Raw genomic sequence first — 26178 nt, forward strand, 5'->3', positions numbered from 1 at the left:
GAGATACTAAATAATGCACGCTTTTCCAGTGACATTGAATCAGGCCAAGTAATTAGTGGCCACACACAAGCAAGTGCGTGCACACAGACACAACAAAGCAGATTGCCCCGACTGTATCAGTAAACCTGCCTTTGACCCGATGCACATGAGTCCATTTATAGCGACACAATGTCTCCAAGATTATTTGCGATGGTACATCAACTTATAACAAGGTGAATGGCACCTCTTTCAAAGGTCTGCATGGCCTGCATTAGCACTATGTTAACTTCCAGTATCGGGTCCATCCCACTAAAAGAACCTTTGCTTCCAGAGTCACACAGGTGGAAGTATTCATTGGCAGAGGCAGCACAAAAACCATAGATGGTTGAGGGTCACGCTGTGTTGTTGAATTCATCTTGTCTTCTCCTACGTCTCATTCGTAAAAATAGTGATTCAATGTGCATTAAGTGAGCAATAGGTTATATCAAGTAAAGCACTATCGTCCTTTTGTCATGTTTTCCATTCTGAGGTTTCTTTTTGTTTCTTATATATTGAAACAAAATCATCATAGGCTACTGTACCTGGTCTGAAGACATGGTTGTTTGTCCTGCTTCACAGTTCACAGGTTTCGTTGACTTGTCAACAAATGCACATGTTATGGCCATTTACCAACTGTGGGGGGAATCTAAGAGCAAATCCTACTTCCTGCTGCTTAATGGGAGTAAAATTTATGTGGCAGCCCATGGCCAAGTGGAAAGGGAACTTGGCTTGTAACCAGAGGGTTGCCAGTTCGAGTTCCCACCAGGTAAAAGGGCTGGGTACCCCTGAGCAAGGTGCCCAACCTCAGAGTGTCTGCCCACTGCTCCTTCTAGGAAGGTTCCTAGTAGAGGGCAGGTTAAATGCAGAGAAAGAATTACCCCTAGGCGATAATTATTTCGCCTACATGTGTATATATATATATAGGTGTTTATTTGGAGTGAATATATATATATATATATATATATATATATATATATATACAGTATAGGGCAATATGTAGTGGATGCTGTCGTGTTCACTAAAATTAGGGCAAGGACAAGGGGGTGGAGTGGCTCAGTGGTTAAGACCCTACCTTGTGTACCAAAGACATCATGGTCGCAAGTTCGATTCCACCCCTGGCTAAATTGTACTTGATTCCATTGTAAGTCGCTTTGGATAAAAGCGTCTGCTAAATGACATGTAATGTAATGTAATGTAATGGATGTATTTAAAAAAAAAGAAGTGGAAATAAACACGCTTAGGTCAAAATAAGAGCTACATTAACCCCAGAATAACTAACACAAAAAGAAAACTACAGCTGTATTGTTCATCCTGTATTGCCAAATTCCCTTTACACCACTGTAGTAGTGTAAATCACATCTCGGAATACTTAATTTGTGCAGGGAGGGATCTAGGTTATCCCAAAGCAATTGTTTCAGACGAAACCAAGTGGAAAATCCATTGTGGGTTTAGTTTTCTGCCTTGACTGCAAGGATGCAAAGAGCTCTGGGTTCTGGCACTCTTCCTCCCCCACCTCCTTTGTCTTTTTTTAATCAGATGGCTTGTTCAGGAGTGGAGAGGATTAAGACTGCTGCTGCCACTACTGATGACTCCAGTTCAGTTTTGGAACGGCTACAAACCCGTGCACGTACACAGAGCGGCACGCACGCACGCACAAGTGCAAGCTATTCTGAACAGGCAGAGGCAGTCAACATTAGTATGTACATTTACCACAGCGACAGCAATGTACTATTGTCATTGACACGTCTCCTGTCTTCACTCACTTTCAGTGTGTCCTCAGCACTGTCAGTTTCTGCAGCAGCACTGATCTGCCATGTGTGGAGAGATTTCTGACACTCACAGACCGACGTCCGTGTCGCCTGATGCCAGATATTGACATCAGACGCGATATAGATCTGTCTGACCGAGCGACTGAGGATAAAGAGCAAGCAAAAATCCAAGTGAGAGTGAAAGAAGGAGAAGATATCAATTTGAAGATTGAAGATTATTTAGGAAACGAAAAAAGCCGCCAAACCAAGCCTTCAATAATCGGCGCGTGTAGGCGACAACGAGGGCAACGTAAACGTAAGAAAGGGCCCAAGGGAAAGGCAGAGAGAGTTAAGGGAAGGAAGTGAGCTGAGGATGAAAGGATAGGGACACTGAGCTGTATGTTGATCCAACACTGTGTGCAACACAGCCAGCAGATAATCTCCAGATCATACAGCAGCCCCCCCAAACCACCCTGCCGTCTTACAGCCATTCATTCCTTTTTCATCAGTCTGACATCATGTGTACAGTTTTGTGGCCTGTTTTTTATGTCGTGCATCGGATTAAGAACTAAAGCAGAGAAACTGAGGCAGTCGTTTACCTGGGACATGAATGTGAACTTTAGAAGCCGACGGATACTTGTTTGCTAAATGTTTGCAGTAAGTTGAAATTCATGAGCTTCTTTGTGGCACACACAACACACAACACACCCCGGGCAATGAGTGTATGGTGCTAATGAAGCGCGAAGACGCAAAGAGGCAGCTGCATAACTGGAGTGGAAGGCCTAGAGGGAGCTCACACTTGGAGTGTGTGTGTGTGTGTGTGTGTGTGTGTGTGTGTGTGTGTGTGTGTGTGTAGTGTACATACAGTGTATTTTATTTATATCTGAAATGCACTTCGTTTGGACTATGAAGGGATATTAATATCTGCATTTTCCCTGTTTCTTGTCCTCTCTCTCTTCCCAGGTTGTGAAGGCCTGTTTCTGTCGCCCTGTTGTGCAGTGAGGCTGTGAGCTCACAGTGGATACAGCATGCATGTGTCGACATATCCCATGATGCACTCTGCCTGTCCAGGCCTGCTTCTCCTCAGCTTCCTCTTCCTCGCTGATGCTGACTGTGAGTCCCTTCACACTGGGAAACTAAATACAAATACTAACACACACAGACGTGTACATGCATAAGTAGATTGCTATTATAGTTGTGGTTTTTTTTTACATATTTTTCCACATATCGGCCACTGTTTATAGAAATAGAACAGGATTGATGTGATTTCCTTCTACACTCACTCTCTGATATCACATCTACATGTGTTGGATAGCAGCTTTGACACATGGCCAGCTGTTTTTGTCCAGCCCAGTATTTGGCATGGATATACAGACTACATATGGCAAATCAGATAATTTCCTCCTCTGCCTGTGTGATTTTGTCTAATGTGAGCGTGTGTGTGCATGCTCGAGTACACACACACACACACACACACACACACACGTGTGTATGCACATATACATGTAAGCCCATCTTACTGGGGTTGTGCGATGTATTTTTCCATGAGTTCATTGAGATATCAGCTCAGTTCTTTTTAGTCGTCTTGAGAAAGTTGTTTATATTGCTGAATTTTGTTGTGTGTATTATATAACTGCACTATCCAGCTATTCCAAAGTGTGTAGATAAGACCTTATCTTGGTGCATATGTGGGTTTATAAAGGACTGTGCAAAAGTCTCCACGGTTTTATTTTTCAGTATGACAACGATACCGTACACACACTGCTAATGCAGTGAAATCATATTCGGAGAGGAAAAACAGCTGATGAAACACTGACAGTCATGGACTGGTCTCCACAGAGTCCAGACCTGAATCTTAATGTAGTGTAGAGACAGCCTCAATCTAGAGAAGGTCTGGGAAGTGCTGAAAGAAGCCTGGTTAAAAAAAAAACAGAAGATTGCAGGAAACTTCAAGACAGTCTCCCCGAACGTAGGAGATGTGTGGCGTGCCAAGTGAGGTTACACTAAATACAGACTGCAGAAGTCATTTTGTTCTGAAAGTTGTTTTTTCATGACTTTTTTTCCACTGGACATACAGTAGGTCCTGTTTCTTTCTGCTTGTATATTGATAACAGATTGAGAACAGAAAATAAAAATGTTTTATCATCAAAACACTGCTAAAAAAAAACTATACACAACTTTCTCAAATATATGATCATTGTTTGTGTAAAAAAAACTGAACTGAGCTGAGCTGAATACATATTTAAGTCAGAATAAGCTATTACTGGTGCTCTCATGTGCTGGTAAAGACATTTTAGCATCTGTGTCTTATTGTATAAGAGAAGGTCGTGGCCCTCCATGACTGGATTATTGACCAGGTTGATGACAAGCAATGATGATTTGCATCCCACAACAGTGTTGATAAAACGGTTTGAAGAGAATAATGGAGGAGGCAGAGAGGGAAGGAAAAAATGAAGTCCGACGTCCACCATGCAGATAGTTAAAGGTACACGTATAAAGCCGTGTTTCCATCATGGTCCACTTCAGTTTGGTACAGTATGGTAAAGTACAGTACCTTTACTCAGTAGCCCGCGTGTGTTCTGTGCCCGATGGCAGCGTCAGCAATCGCCCAATCAGCTGACTGTCATGGGTCTAGTTCCACCCGTACCGTACCATACCATTACTTTGGTACCCCTAAAAATGGAGCAGTTGGGGCTGGTTATTTTGGTTCTATGCCTAATGGAAACACAAAAAAAAGGTTCCACTCGGTGGATTTTCCTCAACTTTGATACATTACAAGAAAAGAGGCCATAATACGCCATCTGAGCAGCACGACTTCCTCATCCTCTCACATTGGACATGACAGTGATTTACTATTGGTATAAACATAATTAGATAGAATGAGTGATAGAAATAATGCGGACAATGGCCACAGAGGAGCGTCAAAAAGTTTCCAAAACTTTAAATAAATATCTTCGTAACACTGCTACCTTTTACAACGAGAGACGAATTAATGCAAACAAACGGACGTTACGGTATGATTTATTTGGTGGAAAGGAGAAAGTACACACATATCATCACAACCCCATATATCACACTCGCAGAAGAACATTGGTTCACACACACACACACTCCCACACACAGAGACTCGCAGTGTTTTAATAGCGCACAGTTACACAGAGCCGAGTAAAAGCACACACACAGCCACAAGCCACTCTTGTATTCCTTTCGATCTCCTGGCCTTGTCCTCCTTGTAAGTTCCAGGGTCGACCAGCAGTGACCCAGTCATCCATCAACACAATGATGCTCCTAAACTTCCTCTCTGAGGGTTAGAGGGGGTAGCACTGTGCGATGAGGGTGTAAGGGATCCCTAGTATGTCTCCTCTGTCTATATTTGTCTTTCTTTCCTCTTTTCTTGCTCGCTCTCTGCCTCTTCTTGACACATCCATATAATCTGGTGAGAAAGAGGGACGCAGAGCTTGAAAGTGTGTTATTTTCTCTTTTTATCTTTTTGTGTATGACACCGAGTGCCTCTGTTCAAATCAACAGTGGGGACTGTGAGATTTGATTAATGTTAAGAATTCAAAAACGAGGCTGCTGGGACACTGACATCCCTGTGTTGTGAAATGTTAAAGGCACTCACTTTTAGTTGTGCTCCTCTTTGCTCAAAGTTATGGGGAAATGAGTAAAAATACACTGTCAGGTCAGAATTGTTTATGTAAAGAGAGTCTTCCTTTCCTTGATCAAGCTGAGATTTTATGCAAACCATTGTTTTAGCTTGTTTCTGGTAATTAAGGCTTAAAGCACTCTATAACATCTGATTAAGACAAAGTTACATATTTCTTTCATAAAATTGGGTTATTTTTGTAGTGCTGTTATATATTATATATATACATATATATATATATATATATTATTTTACTTTCTTGAAAATCAGTTTTGGCAGTGCTCATTCTAAAAAATAGAGGCCACATTGTATTTTCTTCCTCTGTGTCAGTGCAGTGAACTTTCGAAACACCCACACACAGAAACTAGTGGACTGAGGGTATTAAGTACAATCAGACAGAACAGTGTCCCGTGTGCATTTTTGGAATCCTTCCACCACATGTGCACATTCTGCACACAACCTCTGGCGCACAATACAAGCAGTGCACAGAGCCTTGCTTGTGCGAACGCATGCCTGTTTGTCAAATTTCTCCGTCCCCCTTTCTCTCTCGCCACCATTTTTGTTTCCCAGTTTTCTCAGTTCGACTTTGTGTGCGCACGCGCGCATATGATATCTGGTGGATTAAGAGTAATGCCCTGATCCTCTCGCAAACTAGGCCACTGCTCCATGTACGCAGTGAGATTCCCCGCACGAGAGACTGCATCTCTGCGCGTGTCATTTAAGGCGACGGGACACAATACAGCGACAGGGTTCTTATCTGCTGACTGTCAATTGCTCCCAAAACAACAAGCTGTCGTCCTTATACCGGCAGCGTCGAGGTATCGATGATAATTCCAGCTGAAATACAACTTCTTCTCCGTGTAACAAAACAGCTCCTACCACAGAGGCTTTGCTGAGTCGCAGGCTTTTGCTTTAGTCAGCAGACTGTTCAGTTTCAAACCAAGCAGGAGCGGTTTAGAGTTCTGCTTAGAGTGAGTGTTGGTAATGTGAAACCCTTTACCCTCGGCTTGTGTCACATCATTCATGGGTTTGTAAAAGCAGTGCATTTACCTAAAGGGTTTGATGTAAAGAAAATAAATAGAACTCGAATGTCGAGTCAACCAGTCACTCTCCAGTCACTAAAAATGTGACATTTTCATACGTGACACTTTAGGCCCATGTACAGTGGAAGCACAGGACTTGATTACGTGTTGACTGAAGTGCCAGCACTCGTGTGGCCTTCAGGCAAACTGCAATTGGAAAGGGGATTGGGATAATCTCAGACAATGACAGCACAATACCTTTGCTTTCTTTAGGAGACCTTGAGCAAAGCAGCAAATGTCAGCTTCGTAGGAGCGTTCCATTTAGCTCTTCCTTTTGTGTTGAGTTCAGGTTTTTTTTTCATGTTGCTTAAAGCATTTCTTCATTTGCACACATTTGGTTTTGAAATGAAGAATATATAAAGTATTAAATCAGACGTGTTTTTCCTTCATTGTTGTTCGATTTCTATATTCATATTGTGTAAAGTAATTATAACTTCAATAATTTCCTTTTTAATTCAAGTTTTTAGAAGTGTTAATGTGCAGCCAGTGCACATTAAACCATCCACAATACATGTAATAACCTGTACTGTACAAGTGATTTCAGGCATTTGAGTAAGGATGTGTGTTTAGTTGCATATGCACATTTTGCAAATGTAAATAGTCTTGTTTATGGTCTGATTTATGTGCTTATACTGTATATGCAAGCTTCTGTAGTGGTTACATGCGATGAGATTAGATTGCGATAAGTATCGGAATGAGATCAAGAGGCGGGGTCACAAAGGTCAAAGGTTTCTGGCCCGGGGATGAGTTAAAAGTGTGAAACAGAATTAAACATTGGTTTTCTTGGATGGATTGTCTTTCTGCTCTGTGATTGATTGGCATTGCCTCATCCTTTTGCCCATAACCACAGTATGAAATGTCAGAATGACAGCATTGTGCTCTTGGCCATTTGTGATAGAGGTGCTGTAATTTCCTCTGCAGAAGGGATAGTGGTGATCAAATGTCCATGCAATGCCTTCCAGTGTTGCACTGCTGGTCATACTAGTCGAGATCATTTCAGCATTTCTTGTGTTTCCCTGTCGATGATTGTATTTGCTCTGAAATATTTTCTATTCATAGAGTCCAATAGAAATACAGCATTGATGGACAGCACTTAGCCTAGCAATGCATTCATTGATGAATTACAAATGAAGCAGTGTAAAAATAAATGTGTTCTTTGTTTCTTCTGACAAATGTACAGAGGAGACCTATCAATTACAACTAGGTGGTTGTGCACACTGTATTAAGAAAGAAAGTGCATTCACTTTTCCTGCTATACCAGAGTATAAGGCCAGACAACATCATCACATAATAATAATAACAATAATAATAATAATTTAATTTAGGAGGTTTTCTCTTCTGATAAATGTCTCAGCCTCTACCCTTAAGACACTTGGAGGGTCAACATAGTTAGATGGTGTTTCTTTATTTATTCAGTGTTTATTCATAAGGCAAGGCAATTTTATCTATAAAGCCAACACAGAACATTCAGAAACTGTTAAAAGAGGTGTAAATGAAAATAAAAGTTGAAAAAGATTAACAGAATGTTAAAAAGCAACAAAATGAGTAAAAAGAATGAAGCAATTGAGTCTATATTTTAAAACTGCAATGGATGGCGTGTTTTTCTGGAACCATCAGCACAAACTAAATCTGCTATGACTCTGCAGAAAAGTGTTGAGTATGGGAGAAGAAGAGATTAGCGTAACACTTATAATGCTGATTTTGTCCTGACTGATTTTCCTAAAAAGTTAACTAATTATCATCACTTTCTAAACAATCCCAGGTCAATTTCTTAGAATCATTTATTGCATTGTATTAAAATTTGGCTCCAGAGATAATGTGCCAGCTCATACTTATCTCAACTTTGGCGTTAACCGTTAAAAATAAAACACCTACGGTAATTGAAACGCTTGACAACCTCTGTCCATCAACTCTGCTGCTAATATTTCTCTGTAGACAGAAATGGGACACATCGTAAACATATAACATTCATAAGTCATATCCGTGCAAAATTGAACTGCCAATCACCCTTTCTCAGGTTGTTTTCTGCGAGGACTGTGTTGTGAGGGCATTAAGTCCACATGTGCCGTACTCTGATTGCAACACAGTGACTCCCTTAATACATTTTCCATCGTTATCCATTAACATCAGTCCTTGAGTGGGACAGATTAGGCTTCATGGAGGAAACTCCATGTTGATGAAAGAAAGAAAGAAAATATCAAGCAGCCCGAAGACTAATTCTTACATAGCTGTGCATCCGGCCCTGAGTAACAGGATCTGACCGACGTGAGCTTAGCATTCTTAGATTAGCACAGTGTTTCCCAATCCTGGTCCTCGGGGACCCCTGGCCCTGCATGTCTTAGATGTTTCTCCGCTCCAGCACACCTAATTCAAATGAATGGGTAATTATCTGGCTTTTGCAGAGCCCGATGTTCAGCTGACCATTTGAATCACGTGTGTTGGAAGAGGGCAACATCTAAAACATGCAGGCCAGGGGTCCCCCGAGGACCAGGATTGGGTTGGATTAGCAGGTGTGACCCGTCTGTAAAGAGGGGCTGGATAGAATCAGTTAGCTCTAGCATAGCTGACCACCCGTCTATGAGTAATGTACTGCGACCAGCACTGAGCAAACCCTCTGTTCATCCTCATGGGAAGCCAGCACTGACCCAGTAAAGTTGTGTACCCCAGTGGGCAGCCCATGTGTTTCTTCTAATGACCTGTGTACAAAAGAAGAACCCCATTTGATTAAATCTTCCCATTGTGTTCCTAACAAATTAACCCTGATTAACTCATTTGTCAGACCCCGGGGCAGCTCTGGTGGCTAAGTGGCATACTAATTGGACGTGCATTACTACAGGCAGTGAAAGTGCTTTTTATCCTACGCCACTGCATTAGTGTAAACATGATATTGTTAAAGTGCTGCTTGGAAGCGTCAACTGGAAGTTGTCCAGCAAAAAAAAAAAACATGCAAGGATGATCATTCATTCTTTCATTCATTCATTCATCGTCTACAGCTTTATCCTCCACATGAGGAGGTACGTATATAAACTTCAGACTGACTCTAAAACTTTGTGAACATGAATTACTCCTTATCTTTGAGATGACGTTTCATCAAAGGTTATTGCACTTAATGGTGGCTTCTGGTTTAATTTTCAGTTTTGCCAAATGTTTTCCAATTATCACTTATTTACTTCAGATGGACTGCAGCTGTCTTTCTGTTTATTAGCCCTAGTCGTCCAATTTCATTTCAAGCAGGGAAGCAAGCAGCTGATAATTTGCTCTGAATGTGTCGTTTTGATGTTAATGTGTTTTAAGTAATGTCCCTGGCCAGCTGCCCACCGAGTCTTAAGGATGGCCTTGGCTCGGGCCCTGATATTGGCCTCATTCTTCAATTTGTCTGACAAGCCTGACTCAGTTCTCATTTGGAGAGTCATCAGCTAACCACCCACTACTGCATAAAACACCATGCAGCTGGATTCTTTCTTGGCAATGTCTGTAAATTAGTCATTACATGCCTAACAACAGGAGCGCACATACACAGACTTGGAGGAAAATGTGAGGCGCAGGCACAGATGCTTGGCAAGTTGTCCCAACATCCGGAGCAGCCTTGTCAGATCTGATCCAAACTTCACTGACACATACACTCCAGAAAGCTATTCATGCACACTAACATACTATCTGTCCACACAAACCCAGGATCATGAACATGTTTGAAGGGGATGCGCCTGATATCGATCTGATCAGGAAATTCAATGACCATCTATCCCCTTCCTTCTCTCAGGGGTGCCTCTGAACAGAAATAACCAGGCATTCAGCTCAAACACACACACACAGAAACAGAAGTGATCATCTGCCATTAATGTCTGGTCTTCCACGTCTGCTTCATGTGGAAAGAACTATTGCCGTTGCCTTATAAAAGCTCCTCTTTCTCATGTTAGATTTTATTACTTTTATTTTTAAATTCTGTTCATGTTGTTTGTTTGATACAATTTCCCAATCGTAAAATAATTTCTATTAATGCATAATCCCTGATGGTTTGTTCCATAGCAATTTACAAACTCAGTCTCTCACTTAGTTTTCCCCTTGAGGTCAAGACAGCATCTGCCTGCTACAATGTGCCCCTGCCGTCTCGTACACAGCGTCTTTAGCTTCATTCACTCTCAGTATTTGTCTTTTCAAAGTGCTAATCAAACAAACCTCCTCATAAGGAGAGTTTTAAAAAATTCAAGCACAGTCCACTAATCTACTCTCTGTCCACTTTTATGTGTCTGTAATAACGTATGATTATCATTTTTAGAATTAAGGACTACCGATTTTTATTGAATATTTTTGAATAATTTAAATTTAACTGCCAAAAAGAGAGAGAAACAATTTTTCAAAGTTTATCGCAGGTCTTCAGCCGGGACTCAAAAGGGATCCAAAGAGGGGAGCTGACTTTGTAATCCCTGCCATCTGCTGTGGAGATCAGAGCTCACTGTATGGGCGACCTTTATGTAGGCCACCTTCCATACACCACACACACACACACACACACACATCAGGGAGAAGATTGCAGCGTCTAATTCCATCTAAATCGCTCTCCGTGTGCCCACTTAGTATTTCCCCATTCTCTTCCTTCTTGGGTCAAATTAAGGAAGAAGAGGCTGCAGGAGCGCTTGACTGCTGCAGTGCTCTCCGCTAAGCCCAAGTTGTCCTGAGTCTTATCCAAATCCCTCATCATTTTTTATTTTATATCCATGAAATAATACATGTGCAGGCACCCATCTTCTCCATTCAGACAACTATAAATATTCAGTTGCCCTCCTGAGCATGAACCCCACTCTCCACTCTCCACTCTCCACTCCAGCCCATACGTCAGTGTTTAATTCTACCAGCAGCTCAGCTAACAGACCCTGATGATCTTGAAAAAAGACAGTTAGGACACAGAGAGGGAGCAATGAAGACTAAGGGGAGAGCAGAAGAGCAGGATGAATTTTTTTTTTAGGGGGGGGGGGTGAAAAAGCAAAAAGAGAGAAAAGGAGAAGGATGACAGCCATAAGAGTGGGGAGGAGAGAAATAATAAAGGAGAAATTGTGAGTTGGGAGAAATGCGGAGCCCCCTCATTAAGTCAGTCAATGTCACAGGAAGACTTATATAACACCCAAGAGATGGAGGGAGAAGATGGAGAAAGAGTAACAAGGAGGAGGATGAAAGAGAGAGCACAGAGAGAAGCTGTGGATGAGGAGGGGGGGGGGATGTGTTTCAGTGGTAAAGAACTAAGAGTGGGGCAGAGAGATAAAGGGCTAAATTTCAAGAAAGTGAGAACCTTAAGACATTTAACAGCAGATATTCAAAGAGAGACAGAGAGAGATCAGGACTAGAGCGATAAAGAGAAGAGGGGGAAAGATAAAAAAAAAAGCAATTGAAAGATCTCCCATGCCTTTTAGTACGGCTCTGCTGGCTTTACACTTTTCATTTGTTTGTGGGGAGAGATTAGCAAAAGGATTAAGAAAGTGATTCTCCCTCTCCTCATTCTCTTCTATTTTGTCCTATCTCTCTCTATCGCGTTCTCTCTCTCTCCCTATCTCTCTCTATCTCTCTATCGCTCTCTCTCTCTCCCTATCTCTCTATCTCTCTCTCGCTCAGATGGGCATACAAACATTTGCTCCCTCGCCCATGCATCCCACACATGCACAATGTAACAGCATACATGCGCCTACTGCATGCAATAATTCACACATTAGTCTTAAACCATTGATCATTATTTTTATTACTCCGATAACAATTTTTGCTTAATTGCTTTGTTATTATTCACACACACACATATATATATACATACATATACTGTATATACACACACATATATATATATATATGTATGTAATCCTCTGTAGCAGTAAACTGATTATGAAAAACATGACATTTGAAGGTGAGGTTTGGTGTAATTTTTCACAACATTGTTTGGACAGCATCACTTGATTAACATTTTAAGGGATGATTGAAAACAATTGTTAGTTGCAGCCCTGTAACCACAGTCCAATCATATTTATTTCCCAAAAGAAATGCCAGTGCTTGATAAATGATTGAAATGATTAATCAGTTATCTGCCTAATCATTGAATTGACAAATCGTTTCAACAGTGACCTATACCGACGGCCCAGCGTCGCGAGGGGGCAAAAGGGGGGCGTCGCCCCCTCGTGACGAAGTCCCTGCCCCCTTTATCAAAGATCAATGATCACTTTACCCCAAACTGAATAATTCAACTGTATTAAGGTAGGATTTTTGTTATTGTTATAGAGTGGTGAGAGTGTAGGTTATAGTGGTTTACTAGTTTAGGTGTGTGGGCTTATGTGTTTGTGAAATGTAGCCTATAGGTCCCTAGTTGCGCACTGCTGTGCGTCATTTTTTTTTTCTTCTTGGCACCGCCCCCTCTCTGCACTTCATTTGCCCCCCTGAGTCATTTATTGCTGGTGCCGGGCCTGCTATACTGGGTACATAAAGTGCATTCTCTTATACGTATCGTGTTCATTTTTGGTTATGCAGGTGTGAAATGGTAAACACACACACACACACACACACACACACGGCACACACTCTGTTGTGTTCAGTCATTGAGGTAGATGTGGCCATATGCCAGTGAGGTGTAGAGGGGACTGGGCAGCTTGGGGCTCTCTGACTATGTTTGCCAGTACATCTGGCTCAGTCTCCGTGTCTCTCTCTCTCTCTCTCTCCCTCTCACACACACACTTCCTGCTCATCTTCCTCGCTCCCATCACTTCTTTTGTTCATGTTTTATTTCTCCCTCACCCACTCAGCTCTCCATCTGTCTCTCCTCTCTCGTTCGTTCTCTTTATCTCACTCACTCTTCTGTCCTTCTGCTCTCCCCACTCTTTCTTCACTCTCTCTTTTTCCTCTCCTTCTCTCAACAGCTTTGCGTTTTCTCCCTCTCTGTCTCCCTCCATTTTAACAGCAAAAAGCAATTTCTCTCCCTTTGTCAGGGCAGATGGCAGTAAGCCCTTAAGTAGGGATTTTCTGGTTTGGCTGGAATGCCATTAGGCGAGCTGGCTGTGACGTGCCGCGACTGACGTGCCGAATCTTCCTGATGTCATGATGTCACAATCCAAAGAACGCTGTGCCTATGATATTGTTGGCATCCATGGAGTGAGGGGTTTAAGTAGTCATGTCAGGAGTAAGTCTTCATAAATCCTTTATAGTATGGAAATATTAATCTTCTTTGGGGACAAAGGGGACAACGTGGTGGACATGTACACATACAGGCAGAAAAACGATACATCCAGACACAAAGCCGCCCACAAGTGCGGTCTGACGTACAGACGTAGACATACATGCAGACTTGCATACAAAAACATACAAAAACAATGTTGTTTTCTGCTTTAACACGCACACAAGTTCTTGGACAACACCCTTAGCAAGAATACTTATTGCCTTTCCTAACCCCTTAGTCATCACATCTAAATGCCTAACCCTAACTTGAACCTAAGTGAAACCCTAAGCTCAAGTCTTTACCCTGAAAAGGCTCTTAAAGTTGAAAGAGCACCGGCCAAAATGTCCTAGCTTCCTTTTGTTTCATACATTTTGTTTGGTCCTCACAATGACATAAATACCAGTATGCACACACACACACACACACACACACATCTGGCATTCTCTTTTACGTCCTTTTTTTCAGTTATAAAGTCGTTTTTTAAACATATGTGTTGCAGTTGCATAAAGACCAGATTATTGCAGTACATAAAGAGGTATTCCGTGGTTTAAGTGCATTTACTCCAGAAAAGCACAATAATCCATTGCATTATGTACATGTGCACATGTATGTCATAATTAATAACTGACAGTGATGTGCTGTCATTTTCTGGATTGCGTCCACATGTGTTCGCTCTCTCTCTCACACACACACAAACACACAAACTGCTTTTGTCGTTGTACAAATACCGTCTTAACTTGACTTAACTTGCATCTCTCCACACAGCACCCCCAAGATTCACACGAACCCCAGAGGACCAAACAGGAGTCCAGGGGGGAGTGGCTTCGTTTGTGTGTCAGGCCACAGGAGATCCTCAGCCCAAGATCGTCTGGAACAAAAAAGGCAAAAAAGTCAGCAACCAGAGATTTGAGGTATGATACCGAGTTAGGACACCTTGTTATCGCACGGATTTTCTGCCCAGAAAATGTCATAAAGTGATATCAGGATGGGTTGTTCAGAGTCATCGGAACAGAATTAGCAGTTGTCATGGTAGTCACGCATTTGTAATTGTGGGTTGCTTAATATCGGACGGAGGAGAGATTTCTATACTTTATTTTCTGCTCATCAAACTCTAAAGAAAACAAAAATGAAAGCAATTTATCAAGCAGGAAAGCAAAGCATTGCCTTGTCATTTACGCTCACTTGTAAATACTTGCTGACATTTACAATGCATGACATTTTATGGACTCATAAGTGAATTTAGAAGATGCAAGGTGATGGATGACATTTTATTCTTGTATACTGTCTTGCATTGCATTATCAGTCTACACAGAGTCCGTCAGACTTGATGTTGAGCCTTGTTGTGAGTTTATTAGTTCCACGTGACAGTGCCAATTACACCAAACTGAAAAGATCTTTGAGATCTCACAGATGCTTTAAATGAAACAGGGCAGTCATTAAGGCTGTTAGTTACGCCACTGCTTTTCCTTTGATGACAAATCGGCGCGTTTGCTGCGAGGAGGGATTTATTGCCCCAGATCATTATTGCAATGAAAGTTGACTTTTAAGTCAATAATGAACGGGATGTGCTTTGATTTTTGTACAACACACAATAGCTCCTTTTTTCTGGAATTACAAGAACATCACCTACCTGCATTTCTTCATTTGTACTCCAAAGGTTATACAACATTGTGAAATGCTATCTACCTCGACTCCTTCATATGTCAAATGATGCTGTGGGCTACAGTATATGAGATTCTTATATGATCAGCCTTATTAGTTTCCTGCAGGCTCTAACCTTTGATTTATTTCTCCACCTCACTTCACAAGTCACTCCTAGATGGAGATGTTGAACCAGACTCTCTTCCACCCATTTCCGTGTCACCCTGAGCTCAGGGTGCTTTTCTACTTTAATAAGTCGAGTTTCCTCCCAGGTTTAAGTTCATCTTGCTGTCTTCCTGTTTGTGATTAAATCACTCGGGGAGATGTTTTATTTTTTAATCTAGCCTACGCACTGTATTTTTCTTTCTGCTGTCCTGTCCATCAGGAGTTACTGTGGGATTTGTTTTTATTGGATTTCAGTCAGCAGGAACCTTCTCGGAACTCAGAAACCAGATGCACTGCATGCATGAATTAAACGTGTGCGGGAGCATTTAATATAAACAATCCAATAATGTTGAAAGATGTGAATTTACTACATATCCTTAGTCTGAAAAGAGCACAAGACATTTGTATTCTTACCAATTCCCTTCCTAATTCGAGGGCAGCTGGTGCAGTGCCGCTGTAAATCTATTTTAATGGGTGTAGTGATTGATCCTGGACTGTTGATACAAGAATGCCCTGTGGCTAAGGATTAAACCAGACTAGAGCTCTCACATTTGTGAGGGGTTGTCCCCTCAGCTTCCCTTATTGAATTAAAAACTTCAAAAACTTTTTTGTCTCTAAAATGAACTGTTGATCACTGAGCTACAAACACTGTTGAATGTAAAATAAATACCAGCAAGGGTTCAGCGCTTCAGCTGAAATCAAGCCTGCAGCCTGTATACAGTACATAAACCACAATACAATATTTCACAGATTTAGAGGTTGAAGCTTTGACCAAAGAAAAAAGAGACTGTACCATTGACATATTACTTTTATAAAGCTGGTGTGGCAAAGGTTTTATCCGGCAGTTTTTTTATGCACAAAGCAAGCACATATGAAGTTGTTTCTTTGGTAACTGGTAAACTTTCCTTTTAGCTCAGTTTTGCTCTGCTCCTGCTTTTATCTGAAAACTGAAACAAAAACTAGACAGTAGAAATAAAGAGTATGATTAATGTACATTTCTCCATCTAACAGGTAATAGAGTTTGACGACGGGTCCGGCTCTGTCCTGAGGATCCAGCCACTGAGGACCCCCAGAGATGAGGCTGTTTACGAATGCCACGCCTCCAACTCTGCCGGAGAGATCACCGCGTCCACAAAACTAACGGTTCTTCGAGGTTAGTACAGACTTACACAGGCTGTCCAACACAGTAATCACTGTTAATAACATGAAAAAAAACTATTATTTCAATGCCCTTTCTTTTAGGAGGTATACATACATGATTAATGAATTAGATGTAAGTGCATATGCTGTATAAATCATGAACTATAACTGCACCTGTGAAGCATTCTTTGTTTATTTATTGATGTATGAATAGATAATGACTTAAGTCATACTGTACATCATAATAGATGTTACCATATATTATATTAACTTCAAATATCACGTAGTCATTTATTATACAGTATGATTTACTTTAGGCCTATGCATTGATAATTCTTCATTTTAACTCAAATGGTCTTCTAATGTGTGTAGCCATTCATATGATTTTGTTATTGTACGTTATTATAGTCATTAAGTGGTTATACACGCATGTGACGAGTAATGAACGTTAATAGTGGTGACTGATCACCAGCGGCAGTTGCTGGTCTTTAAAACAGGGGAAGCTATTTGTACATATATTCCACCCACTGCTCCATTGACTCCCAGAGAAGCTGAGCTTCCCTGGAAGTGAAGTTGTTGCCACATTTATCCAATCAGCACTAGTGTCTCTCGCTCACCACATCTCATGGTGATGACACAGAGCAGCTGAGCTTCCTCTGGTTTTAATGCACCATGTCGATGTGGGAATGTACGAGAAGAAAATCACGTCAGACAATCTGTGATAAACAGCTGATTCCGAACGGACTATTCATATAGGTGATCACGCTTTAAGTCGCTGTTAGTCATGAAATGGAAACACGACATTTTGGAGGAAGCAGAGCTTCCCTTGCTGTCATACAGCAATCACCTCTGCTACAGTAAGCACATACTGTGTACTTACAAAGACATAATAATGTCTACACCCTAATGGGCAGGATGAATGTGTGCAAACGTGTATTTGTATACATTAGAAATGGTTTTTGGCTCCTCATAAATTAGGATTGATAAAGTTTAAAATGTCATTCAAAGCTCATCCTGGAAGGTCTTAGGATGTTTTTATCTTTTTTTTTTTTTGGGGGAGGCGTTGTAGATATGCGATATAAATATGCAAGTGTAAGCTGGAGTCCGCCACTGTAGATGGTTGTATCAGTGTAAGCGAGAGTCCATTAATGCAGATAGTGATGTTAGTGTTAGTGGAGTCCATTAGGAGAACATTATGTACCGGTAGTTTGAAGCTCAAGAGTGTCTTAGTGAGTGAAGCTGCTCGAGTGTGGATAATCACATTGCTTGCCTTTACAGTATATACTCATGGGAAAAGGACGTGCTTCCTATTGTTTTACCATTGCTCTCTCTCTCTCTCTCTCTCTCTCTCTCTCTCTCTCACCATCTCTCTTACTCTCTCTCTCGTCGGTCTGAGGGGTAATAACAGCTCTTCCTACACACTCACTTCTTTTTCTGTCTCATCTATGTTTTTGTCTCCCTAAGTTCATCCCATTGCACTTAAGTTTTTTTCTCCCTCTGTCTTTTATACACTTCCTTCCTTATGCCTACTGTCTCTCTCTCTCTCTGTCGCTGCACATTCTCTAAGGTCTACTTCACAGCAACCTCTAAATTATTTATGTCAGAACACTCTTTGCATCTTCTGTACTGTTTTGCTCCATCCATCCATCCTTCCATCCATCCATCCATCCCTGTATCACATGGGTCTTTGTATGTGCACTGTATGTGTGTGTGTGTGTGTGTGTGTACGTGCAGACTTGCTCAGTTGCATGTGTGCATCTATTTATTTAATTTTCTTCCTGGCACCGGTCGTGGAAGATCCTATTCGCTTGTATCTGTCTTTATCAAGAATGTCACACATAAACACACACACACGTATAAACACGTATACACACAACTAGAGCTGTAACTAACGATTATTTTCATAATCGATGAATCCGTCAATTATTTTCTCGATTAATCGTTTGGTCCATAAAATATGAGGAAACCTTAAAAAATGTTGAGCGGTGTTCGTCAAACCTGGAAATGACGATGTTCTCAAATGTCTTATTTTGTCCATAAACCAAAGTGATTCACTTTGAATGATTTCTTTGTTATCCAGAGCAAAGAAATGAAGAAAATACTCACATTCAAGAAGCTTAAACAATCGGAAAACTTGTTTAATCATGAATAAAGCTTTGAACCGATTAATCAATTATCAAAATAGTTGTTGATTAATCAATTAATCGATTAATTGATTAATTGTTTTAGCTCTACACACAACTGCACATACAAACAAAATATCCCAAATGTAAGACAGTTAGTCTTAGATTAGTAGATTGTAGTCATTAGCCCTTTTCTTCTCTGAGGAGTCATTGTGTTGTGGATGAATGAGAGGCCACCTGGGAGCAACTAATAGCTCCTGATAGATTGTCGGTCCAAATGTCAGTTGCAGAGTACACACACACACACACACACACACACACACACACACACACACACACACACACAGGTTGATTCAGGGCACACAGAGAGTCCTGTCATTCATGTGTCTCCGCCTCCCCTGGCTCTGCAAAGAGTCTCCAGTGACTGACTGACAGACAGACTGACTGACTGACTGACTGTCTGACAGCAGGGATTCAGTGTTAAGGTCAGGTGGCTTAATTACTGAGGATTAATACCAGGCTAATTGAAATCTTAGCTTCCAGTCAATGTTCGTGATTGGCAATGGCTGAACCTGAGAACAGTTACATGCCTTATGTGCTGTATAATTCATGACTGGGTTAAAAGTTGACGGTGAATCAGAGCATGTCTTGGGGAAAAAAAAGGATGTGGTTTAAAAAAAAAAAAAACAAAGTTGTAAATTGAAAATGTTAGGTTTTAACTAATTGCACGCATTTAAATTTGTGGGGCTTTTTCCCGACCACTGGGGTCACATAATTTGAACCACTTTATAAAAGTGAAATAAGTTATTTGGACCTACCACATCCTCAGTTTGTGGTAGGTCAAATTTTAACCAGACAGTGGGTGTGTAAATCTCATCCACTGACGCTTCTTTGAGAAACCATGTTCAGCCGTGGAGCAATTAGTTTAGACCCAACCATGGCACTGTAACCAAACTGTGAGGATTTATGTAACTATCAAAGCTTTAAAACTGCAAGACTTTAGTGAAATTGGTGGATGCATTGATTAAGTGACGCTCATAAAAACAGAATTGTGACTTTAACGAAAATGAAGGCACAAAGAAAACTGTGACCTCTCAGAAGATGACTCAGTGTCAGAGCATTGGATCGCAATGTATTATACAAGTATTAATGCATCACTGTTGTGTCAATATTGAGCGACAGAAACAGGTTTGTTTGCAGGTGCACATATTACACTTAGGCTTCTAACACAGCAGCCAGCTCATACTTTAGTTCCCATGATTATAAGGCCAGGCTTCCAGAATCACAGATGACAACCCCAGCAAGCAATGTGTGTGGATTTCATTTTGGGTCTCGTATAAAGAGGACAGTGTTCGCGCAGCCGTTCCCATGATTAGGAGACCAGGATTTCTATGAGCTGTGAAATTATCTGGATAGCTCACAGTGGAAACATTGAAGTGGGAGGACATCCAAATGAAACAGTGGGATGTGTGGAAGGCTCCGTCAACAAGGGAGTTTAGGGTTACACATCTGCTCTGACCTCAGGGGGTTCTTAACCGTTACTGTTCAGCAACACACACACACACACACACACACACACATGGGGGAGCAGCTTTGTTCCAGATACACTTTGGTATTGCTTACACCTGTCCCAGTAATGGCTGGTGGAAGGCTAGTGTGAATGCGTGCATCTGTGTTTGTGCACGTTTACATTTTCATCCGGTGCATGTGGTATTCCCGTTGTCTTTTATTTTTTTCACATGTGAATGGTTTGTAGAAGAGGGGAAAAGGAAATATGTATGATCTCTGGGAGTTGCATTCTAACTCTCTTCATTGTCCCACCCCAGGTAGATGAAATAGAATGCATTATTCCTGTCTACGAGGGGCTGGCTTTGAAGTAAGCGTTTGCATAATGAAAGCGGAGGGATATCAGAATTGTTATGCTGTATGGGTCCCTTGTTCTCCCCCCTCTCTTTCTGTCTGTCTCTTCTCTTGCTCATTCCCTTTGTTTTTCTCTCTGTCACTCTTTCTTTGTCTCCCTGTATTCTCCCTTTTGCACTTCAGCCCTCCTTCGCCACTCGCCCCCCCCACACAGACACACTTGCGCACACAAACACCTTCTCATCTTGTTCTCTTGGTTTATCATGTCTGTTTCCATTTTTTCTGGGTGTCGTGATTGATTGAAACTGGAGCTGTTAAAAGGCCACACATGCACTCGCGAAGCCAGCGTCTCATGACCCGCCGGCTACGGTTCGATGGGCTAGTACCAGAATTAGCATCTCCTTGGTGAGGTTCAGTGCTAGGGTTTCCCGTTAATGAGGCTCTTTGTGGTTGAGCAGGATAACGTCACGAGGGACCGTAGAGTAAATATTAAAATAGATTGCCTTCTAGATCAAATACATCTCAGACACATGCAGGAACACATGCTCCGCTGCTCCTTTTGTCTCATATCTTTATCCACTTTTCGTGAATGACTCATGAATCAGACGTTTGTTTTACCTCACAGTTTGAAAGTGCCTTTAAAAAATGTACACCTATGTGCCTCCAAGTGTGAATACAGTAATCTTATCAGTTTGACAGAGTTCTGTCGCCTTTGATCCTCCCCGTCCTCCAAGCATAGTCCCCGTCTTCTCTTAAGTCTCCTTCTTGTGCAGAATGAAGCTTGGCCCCCCCTGCCTTTGATTTCCTTTATCTCACTGGAAAGACTCTTCATGTTTGATGTAATTGCCTCAGATGTCTGCCGTATCGCATTTTGATATGCCGTCCCAAAAGGGTGCGAATCCCCATGGATGCACTTTATTATACTCATTTGATTTTATGCAGTGGGTGAACTCTTCAAGAGCGCTGAGGGCAATAGATCCAGCTGGACAAAAAAGTGTAGCTGGTTCCCAGCAGAATAGAGTATTTGACTTAGCATTGATTCCAGTTTGACAAGCACGTTGCCGAAGGGTTTATTGAAGTAGTTTGTCAGGTGAAATATAATGTTACTTATTCTGATTGACCTCACTGCTGGATTGCCTCAAGGCTCATGCAGAACATATTTTGAATCTAGTCAGTTCACGGGTTAAGATGTTTCGCTGTATTTCCTATAGTGAGCACAGGCTATTTGTTATGTTGTGTTGTGGGTCAGTTGCAAGTTGTTCTACGTGGTATTTTGCACACACAAACAGCATAGCAACATGATTATGGTTATAAATAAACTATAAATAAATCAAAGAAGCGGTACATGGTGTAAGGTTTCGCTCACACAAAGACACACTGAAAATAAACCCATCTGGATAGACAGACTGGTAAAAAACGTCATTTGGTCTTCACAAACAGAAATGAAGTAGATTTGGATTTGCATATAGAGAAAGAAAAGTGGGATCTGATCACAAGTGATCACTGGAGACACACGTGAAGACACATTCTGATGGCAGGTGTGAACAAACGCACTCTCTACTTTCGACTGTGGGACAAAGTACGTTGAAAGCCACTGCTTAATAAAAAGCTGCTCTGTTTGACTTGTGTTTTTGATTTTTCCAGAGGACCAGCTACCCTCAGGGTTCCCCACCATAGACATGGGCCCCCAACTGAAAGTGGTGGAGCGTTCTCGGACTGCCACCATGCTTTGTGCTGCTAGTGGTAACCCTGATCCAGAAATTACCTGGTTCAAGGATTTCCTGCCAGTCAACACGTCCAATAATAATGGACGAATCAAGCAGCTCCGCTCAGGTAAATGATGCTTTTATCCCTCCGTTCTTTCCCTTTCTCTTAAATCCTAGCTTTTATCTCCCCCTCTTTACTTTGCTTTTTTCCCCTCCAACTTTTTATCCCCCCTCTGCCTTTCCCCATCCCCAATTTTATTTCTCTGGTCCCGCAAACCTGTTATTTTTGTCCTCGTTCACCCCACTTTCTTATTGCTGTTCCACACCGTGGTTGCTGGCTGTGTTCCTCAGCTGCCCCTCTCTGCTGCTGCTGTGGTATGAGTTGACTGTGTATGGTTGCCAACCCCATCTGAACTCTTCAAGGCCTTCAAAAGTGAACTCCCATCTTTTCTCCAAACTCTCTGAGGTCTTCCCGTGCATATCGCCATCGCGAATGGTTAACTTTTCACTCACTAAACTCTAAAACAATGAATTATTTGTGACAGCACGCATCCAAGCGCTACATGCCTCACATCTCAGCAACTTTCTTGACTGACGGAATTAGGAAGGTAAACCCAGGTGGCGGTGGTATGCACTGAGGAATTGGCCTCCCTAATATAGCTCACTGCTGTGACTAAATGATCAAATAACCTTTTGTTTTTCCCTATTTCCTGGAAACTGTGTCTTGCATTGGTTTGAAGACATTTTTTTGAGGAAATACACTGACAGAATTTGTTACTTGGAAAAACACGGAAAGAAATTCTGTTCAGGTCAAGCAACTCGATCCATTTCAATCAGTCTTTCTATAGCCACAGTAGTGTGTAAAATCCCAACTTGTCGTAGCCTCCTCCCTCCTCAGCCCCCCCCCTCTCTGCTTCCAGGGACCAACTCTGGAACCAAAACCCCTTTTCTTGTGGTTGGACAACCAGCTCTCTGGCTTCTTCACAGATAACAACCTCTTGGCTTCTGTCCCTATGTTTTTGTTAAGTCTCTGGCTCTACCACCCACTTCCTGCTTACACTCCCTATTTGACCTCTATTTTATGAAACAAAAATAAAACCAGTAATGTAGATCTTTACAAACTGTTACAACTTAAAATGTCAGCTATCTAGTATTGCTTCTACTACAGTATGTGATGATTGCAGAGTAGTTTGGCGTTGAAGCCACAGTTGAGTGTAAATGATCAGTATTCATGACTCGTGTTTTCTTGGCGTTCCAGTGCTTTTATAAGGTGTTTTTCTACAAAGTCAACTCCTCTGTGTAACTAAGGGTCCGATTGTAATGCCATGTCTATGCTGTTTCTTTTCTCTTTGTATCTTTTTAACCACAGAGTCCTTTGGTAAGTGCTGCTGTTCCAAGGCCCACACCCTCACTCTCCACTTCTCTGTATACACTAATGTTGCTGCTGTTGCTGCTGCTCACCTTTACAAATGTTGAGGTGTTTTTAAAATGCATGGCATGCATTTTACTAACAGTCACACACAAATTTATAATGTGATACACACACACACACACACACACACACACACACACAGAGAGAGAAATACACTCATCTCTGCAGGCTAAAGTACCATACATGTTACAGAATTACACACACACACACACACACACACACAAACTCTCTCACATCTTTGTCACCCCTGAGGTAGACGACCTCACCCTCACCTGTGCACCTGCAGCTTCTCCACACCCAAAGAAATGCAATAATTTTCTCCCCACACTCGCCTGTTTACTTTTCCACTCCTTTCTCTTATTCAATTAGTCTGTCCCTCCCTTACTCACTCACTCACTCACTCACTCACTCACTCACTCACTGTCTTCTCTGCTGTATAAAGTTACCAGTCAATACTGCAGATGACTGTTAAGAAGACTGTTAAGAAAATCAATAGCTGCCAGGCTTCAGGCTCGTAGACTGTAGTCCGGTGTTGTACCAAACTTGGCTACAGTCATGTAAAAATAGTCTGGACACAATTTAAACCATGTTAAAGCGAGCAGTGCAGTAAATCCACTCTTCGACGCTCCAACACTGTTAAACGTGCGTTCATTTCTGACATTTTTGTCATAAATGTTGTCATTTCCAGTTTCCTGCTTTTATCACAGGAATCAAACCTTGCAATATATTACAGTGTGTAGATTATGAAGCGAGTGTGTGGTCACCAAAGCTTAGATGTTTGGCTGCGAGACAAAGTGAGACGCCAAGGAGTTGATTCATAAATGAATATTTTTGACTCAATTTTCATTGAAAGTCATTAAAAATAAATACAGGCAATTTAAACTGCCTATGACTCTACTTTTTGTTGAACAAAAGACCAGCATTTTGGTTGTGACGATATCACAGTGGCCTCAGTTTAAACTACCCTCTGATATATTATTGACCAAATGTTTGACTGAGAAAATCACAGGTACATCAAATGGAAATGAATATAAATGGTAGTTGGTTCACGTTCTCTATTACCTCGTAATTTCTAAATACCTTCAGCGTTTAAAATGTTAATGGTAAAAAACATCAACACCAAACCCATTTATTGCGGCTTCACTTGTAACTTGGGACACTGTTAGAGGGAGAATGGTGTGTGTGTGTCTTTCTCTCTTATGCACAGCTTTACTGCTAGTGGACATTTTTTTTTTACACAGGATGTTTTTATTTGTTGACAGTTCAGCTGATGTCAGACATTGTCTACTAGAATTAGAATTAGAGTTAGTTCATTTTTTACCACACACACCAATTAGTGACAGTGAATTTGACCTCTGTATTTAACCCACCACCAGTAGTGAACACACACACAAGCCAGGAGCTGTGGGCAGCACTTATCTGCGCCTGGGGAACAATGGGGATTGGATGCCTTGCTCAGGGACGCCCCTCTTTTCCTCTTGGCCTTGTCCATGTGCAAGTTAATCTCTAATATTTCAGATCTAAAACAACATCATTAGATCTTAGGGCTAATGTTTCAATGGCATTTCAGTGTTGGAGGGTGGATTTCTTTTTATCCACACTAAGTGTTGAATTGATTCCGCTGTTAGGATTACACCTTGTTCTTGGTCTATAAGAAGGACAAGAGCATGGTTTAGATTTAGGGCAGTTAACTCTACTCATTTACTCTAAGTCTACTTCTTAGAGAGCCAGCTGTGAACAATACCCCACTCCTACGACCACATCTGCCCCTTCCACAAGTCAATGAAGTCAAATCAATAACCCATCTCCTTTTAGCTCTGTCACTGTCTGCCACTCTGTCTCTCCAGAATCTAGTCTTTCTCTCCTCAGGCTTAATCTGTCTTCATTTATTCTGTCTTTTTCTTTGATGCCTCTTCTTCCTCTTACACTCTAAGGATCTATATTTTGAGTCCTTCTCTCTAATTTTTCCAAGTTACTCCCTCCCACATACACAAATCCTAGTCCCCCACCCCAGTCCCCCCCCCAACCCCCTCCCTCCCGTGCCCCTTTTCCTTCTGTGGTACTAACATTTTCTTCTTCTTCTCCTTCTCTAATCTCGTGCATTCATTGCCCACTCAGGTGGCACGCCCATACGAGGTAAGACCGCTGGGAGGATCAACATCACACGGTGGCCCGATTCCTTTTCAACCCCAAGTTCCTGCTTGTCTCACAGATCTTGAAAAGCAGCTTTGTATGGGTTAATCAATATAGTCCAAAAGATTTAAGACTCTGCCATATCGATCATTCCATCCAGCTGCTTTAGATCTACAGTGGGCTGGGGACAAGAGGGGGAATTGGAATTGAGCAAGCAATTCATTATACTATGATTTTAATCACTTCCCCTCTTCTCGTCCTCCATCCTCTCTTCGTCCTTTCATTTTTCCATCCCAGCCTT

General features: G+C 41.6%; 1 protein-coding gene across 15 annotated transcripts in view; it reads left to right on the forward strand.

Annotated features, from left to right (window-relative positions):
- The window catches only part of ptprdb (protein tyrosine phosphatase receptor type Db), a 155614-nt gene that overhangs the window by 81182 nt on the left and 48254 nt on the right, over positions 1-26178 (forward strand). For 8 of the 15 annotated variants that reach the window (XM_058640364.1, XM_058640376.1, XM_058640377.1 and 5 more), the window contains exons 6-10: positions 2730-2879; positions 14443-14588; positions 16495-16636; positions 22251-22439; positions 25863-25880. In XM_058640364.1, coding sequence (XP_058496347.1) covers positions 2795-2879; positions 14443-14588; positions 16495-16636; positions 22251-22439; positions 25863-25880 — 580 coding nt within the window. In that variant the 5' untranslated portion in view covers positions 2730-2794. Of the gene's footprint in view, positions 1-2729; positions 2880-14442; positions 14589-16494; positions 16637-22250; positions 22440-23681; positions 23691-25862; positions 25881-26178 lie in introns of all 15 variants that reach the window. The other 7 variants (XM_058640366.1, XM_058640378.1, XM_058640373.1 and 4 more) reach the window with 2 other exon arrangements.

Source organism: Solea solea, chromosome 10 (assembly GCF_958295425.1).
Source record: "Solea solea chromosome 10, fSolSol10.1, whole genome shotgun sequence".
NCBI classification, from domain to species: Eukaryota; Metazoa; Chordata; class Actinopteri; order Pleuronectiformes; family Soleidae; genus Solea; species Solea solea.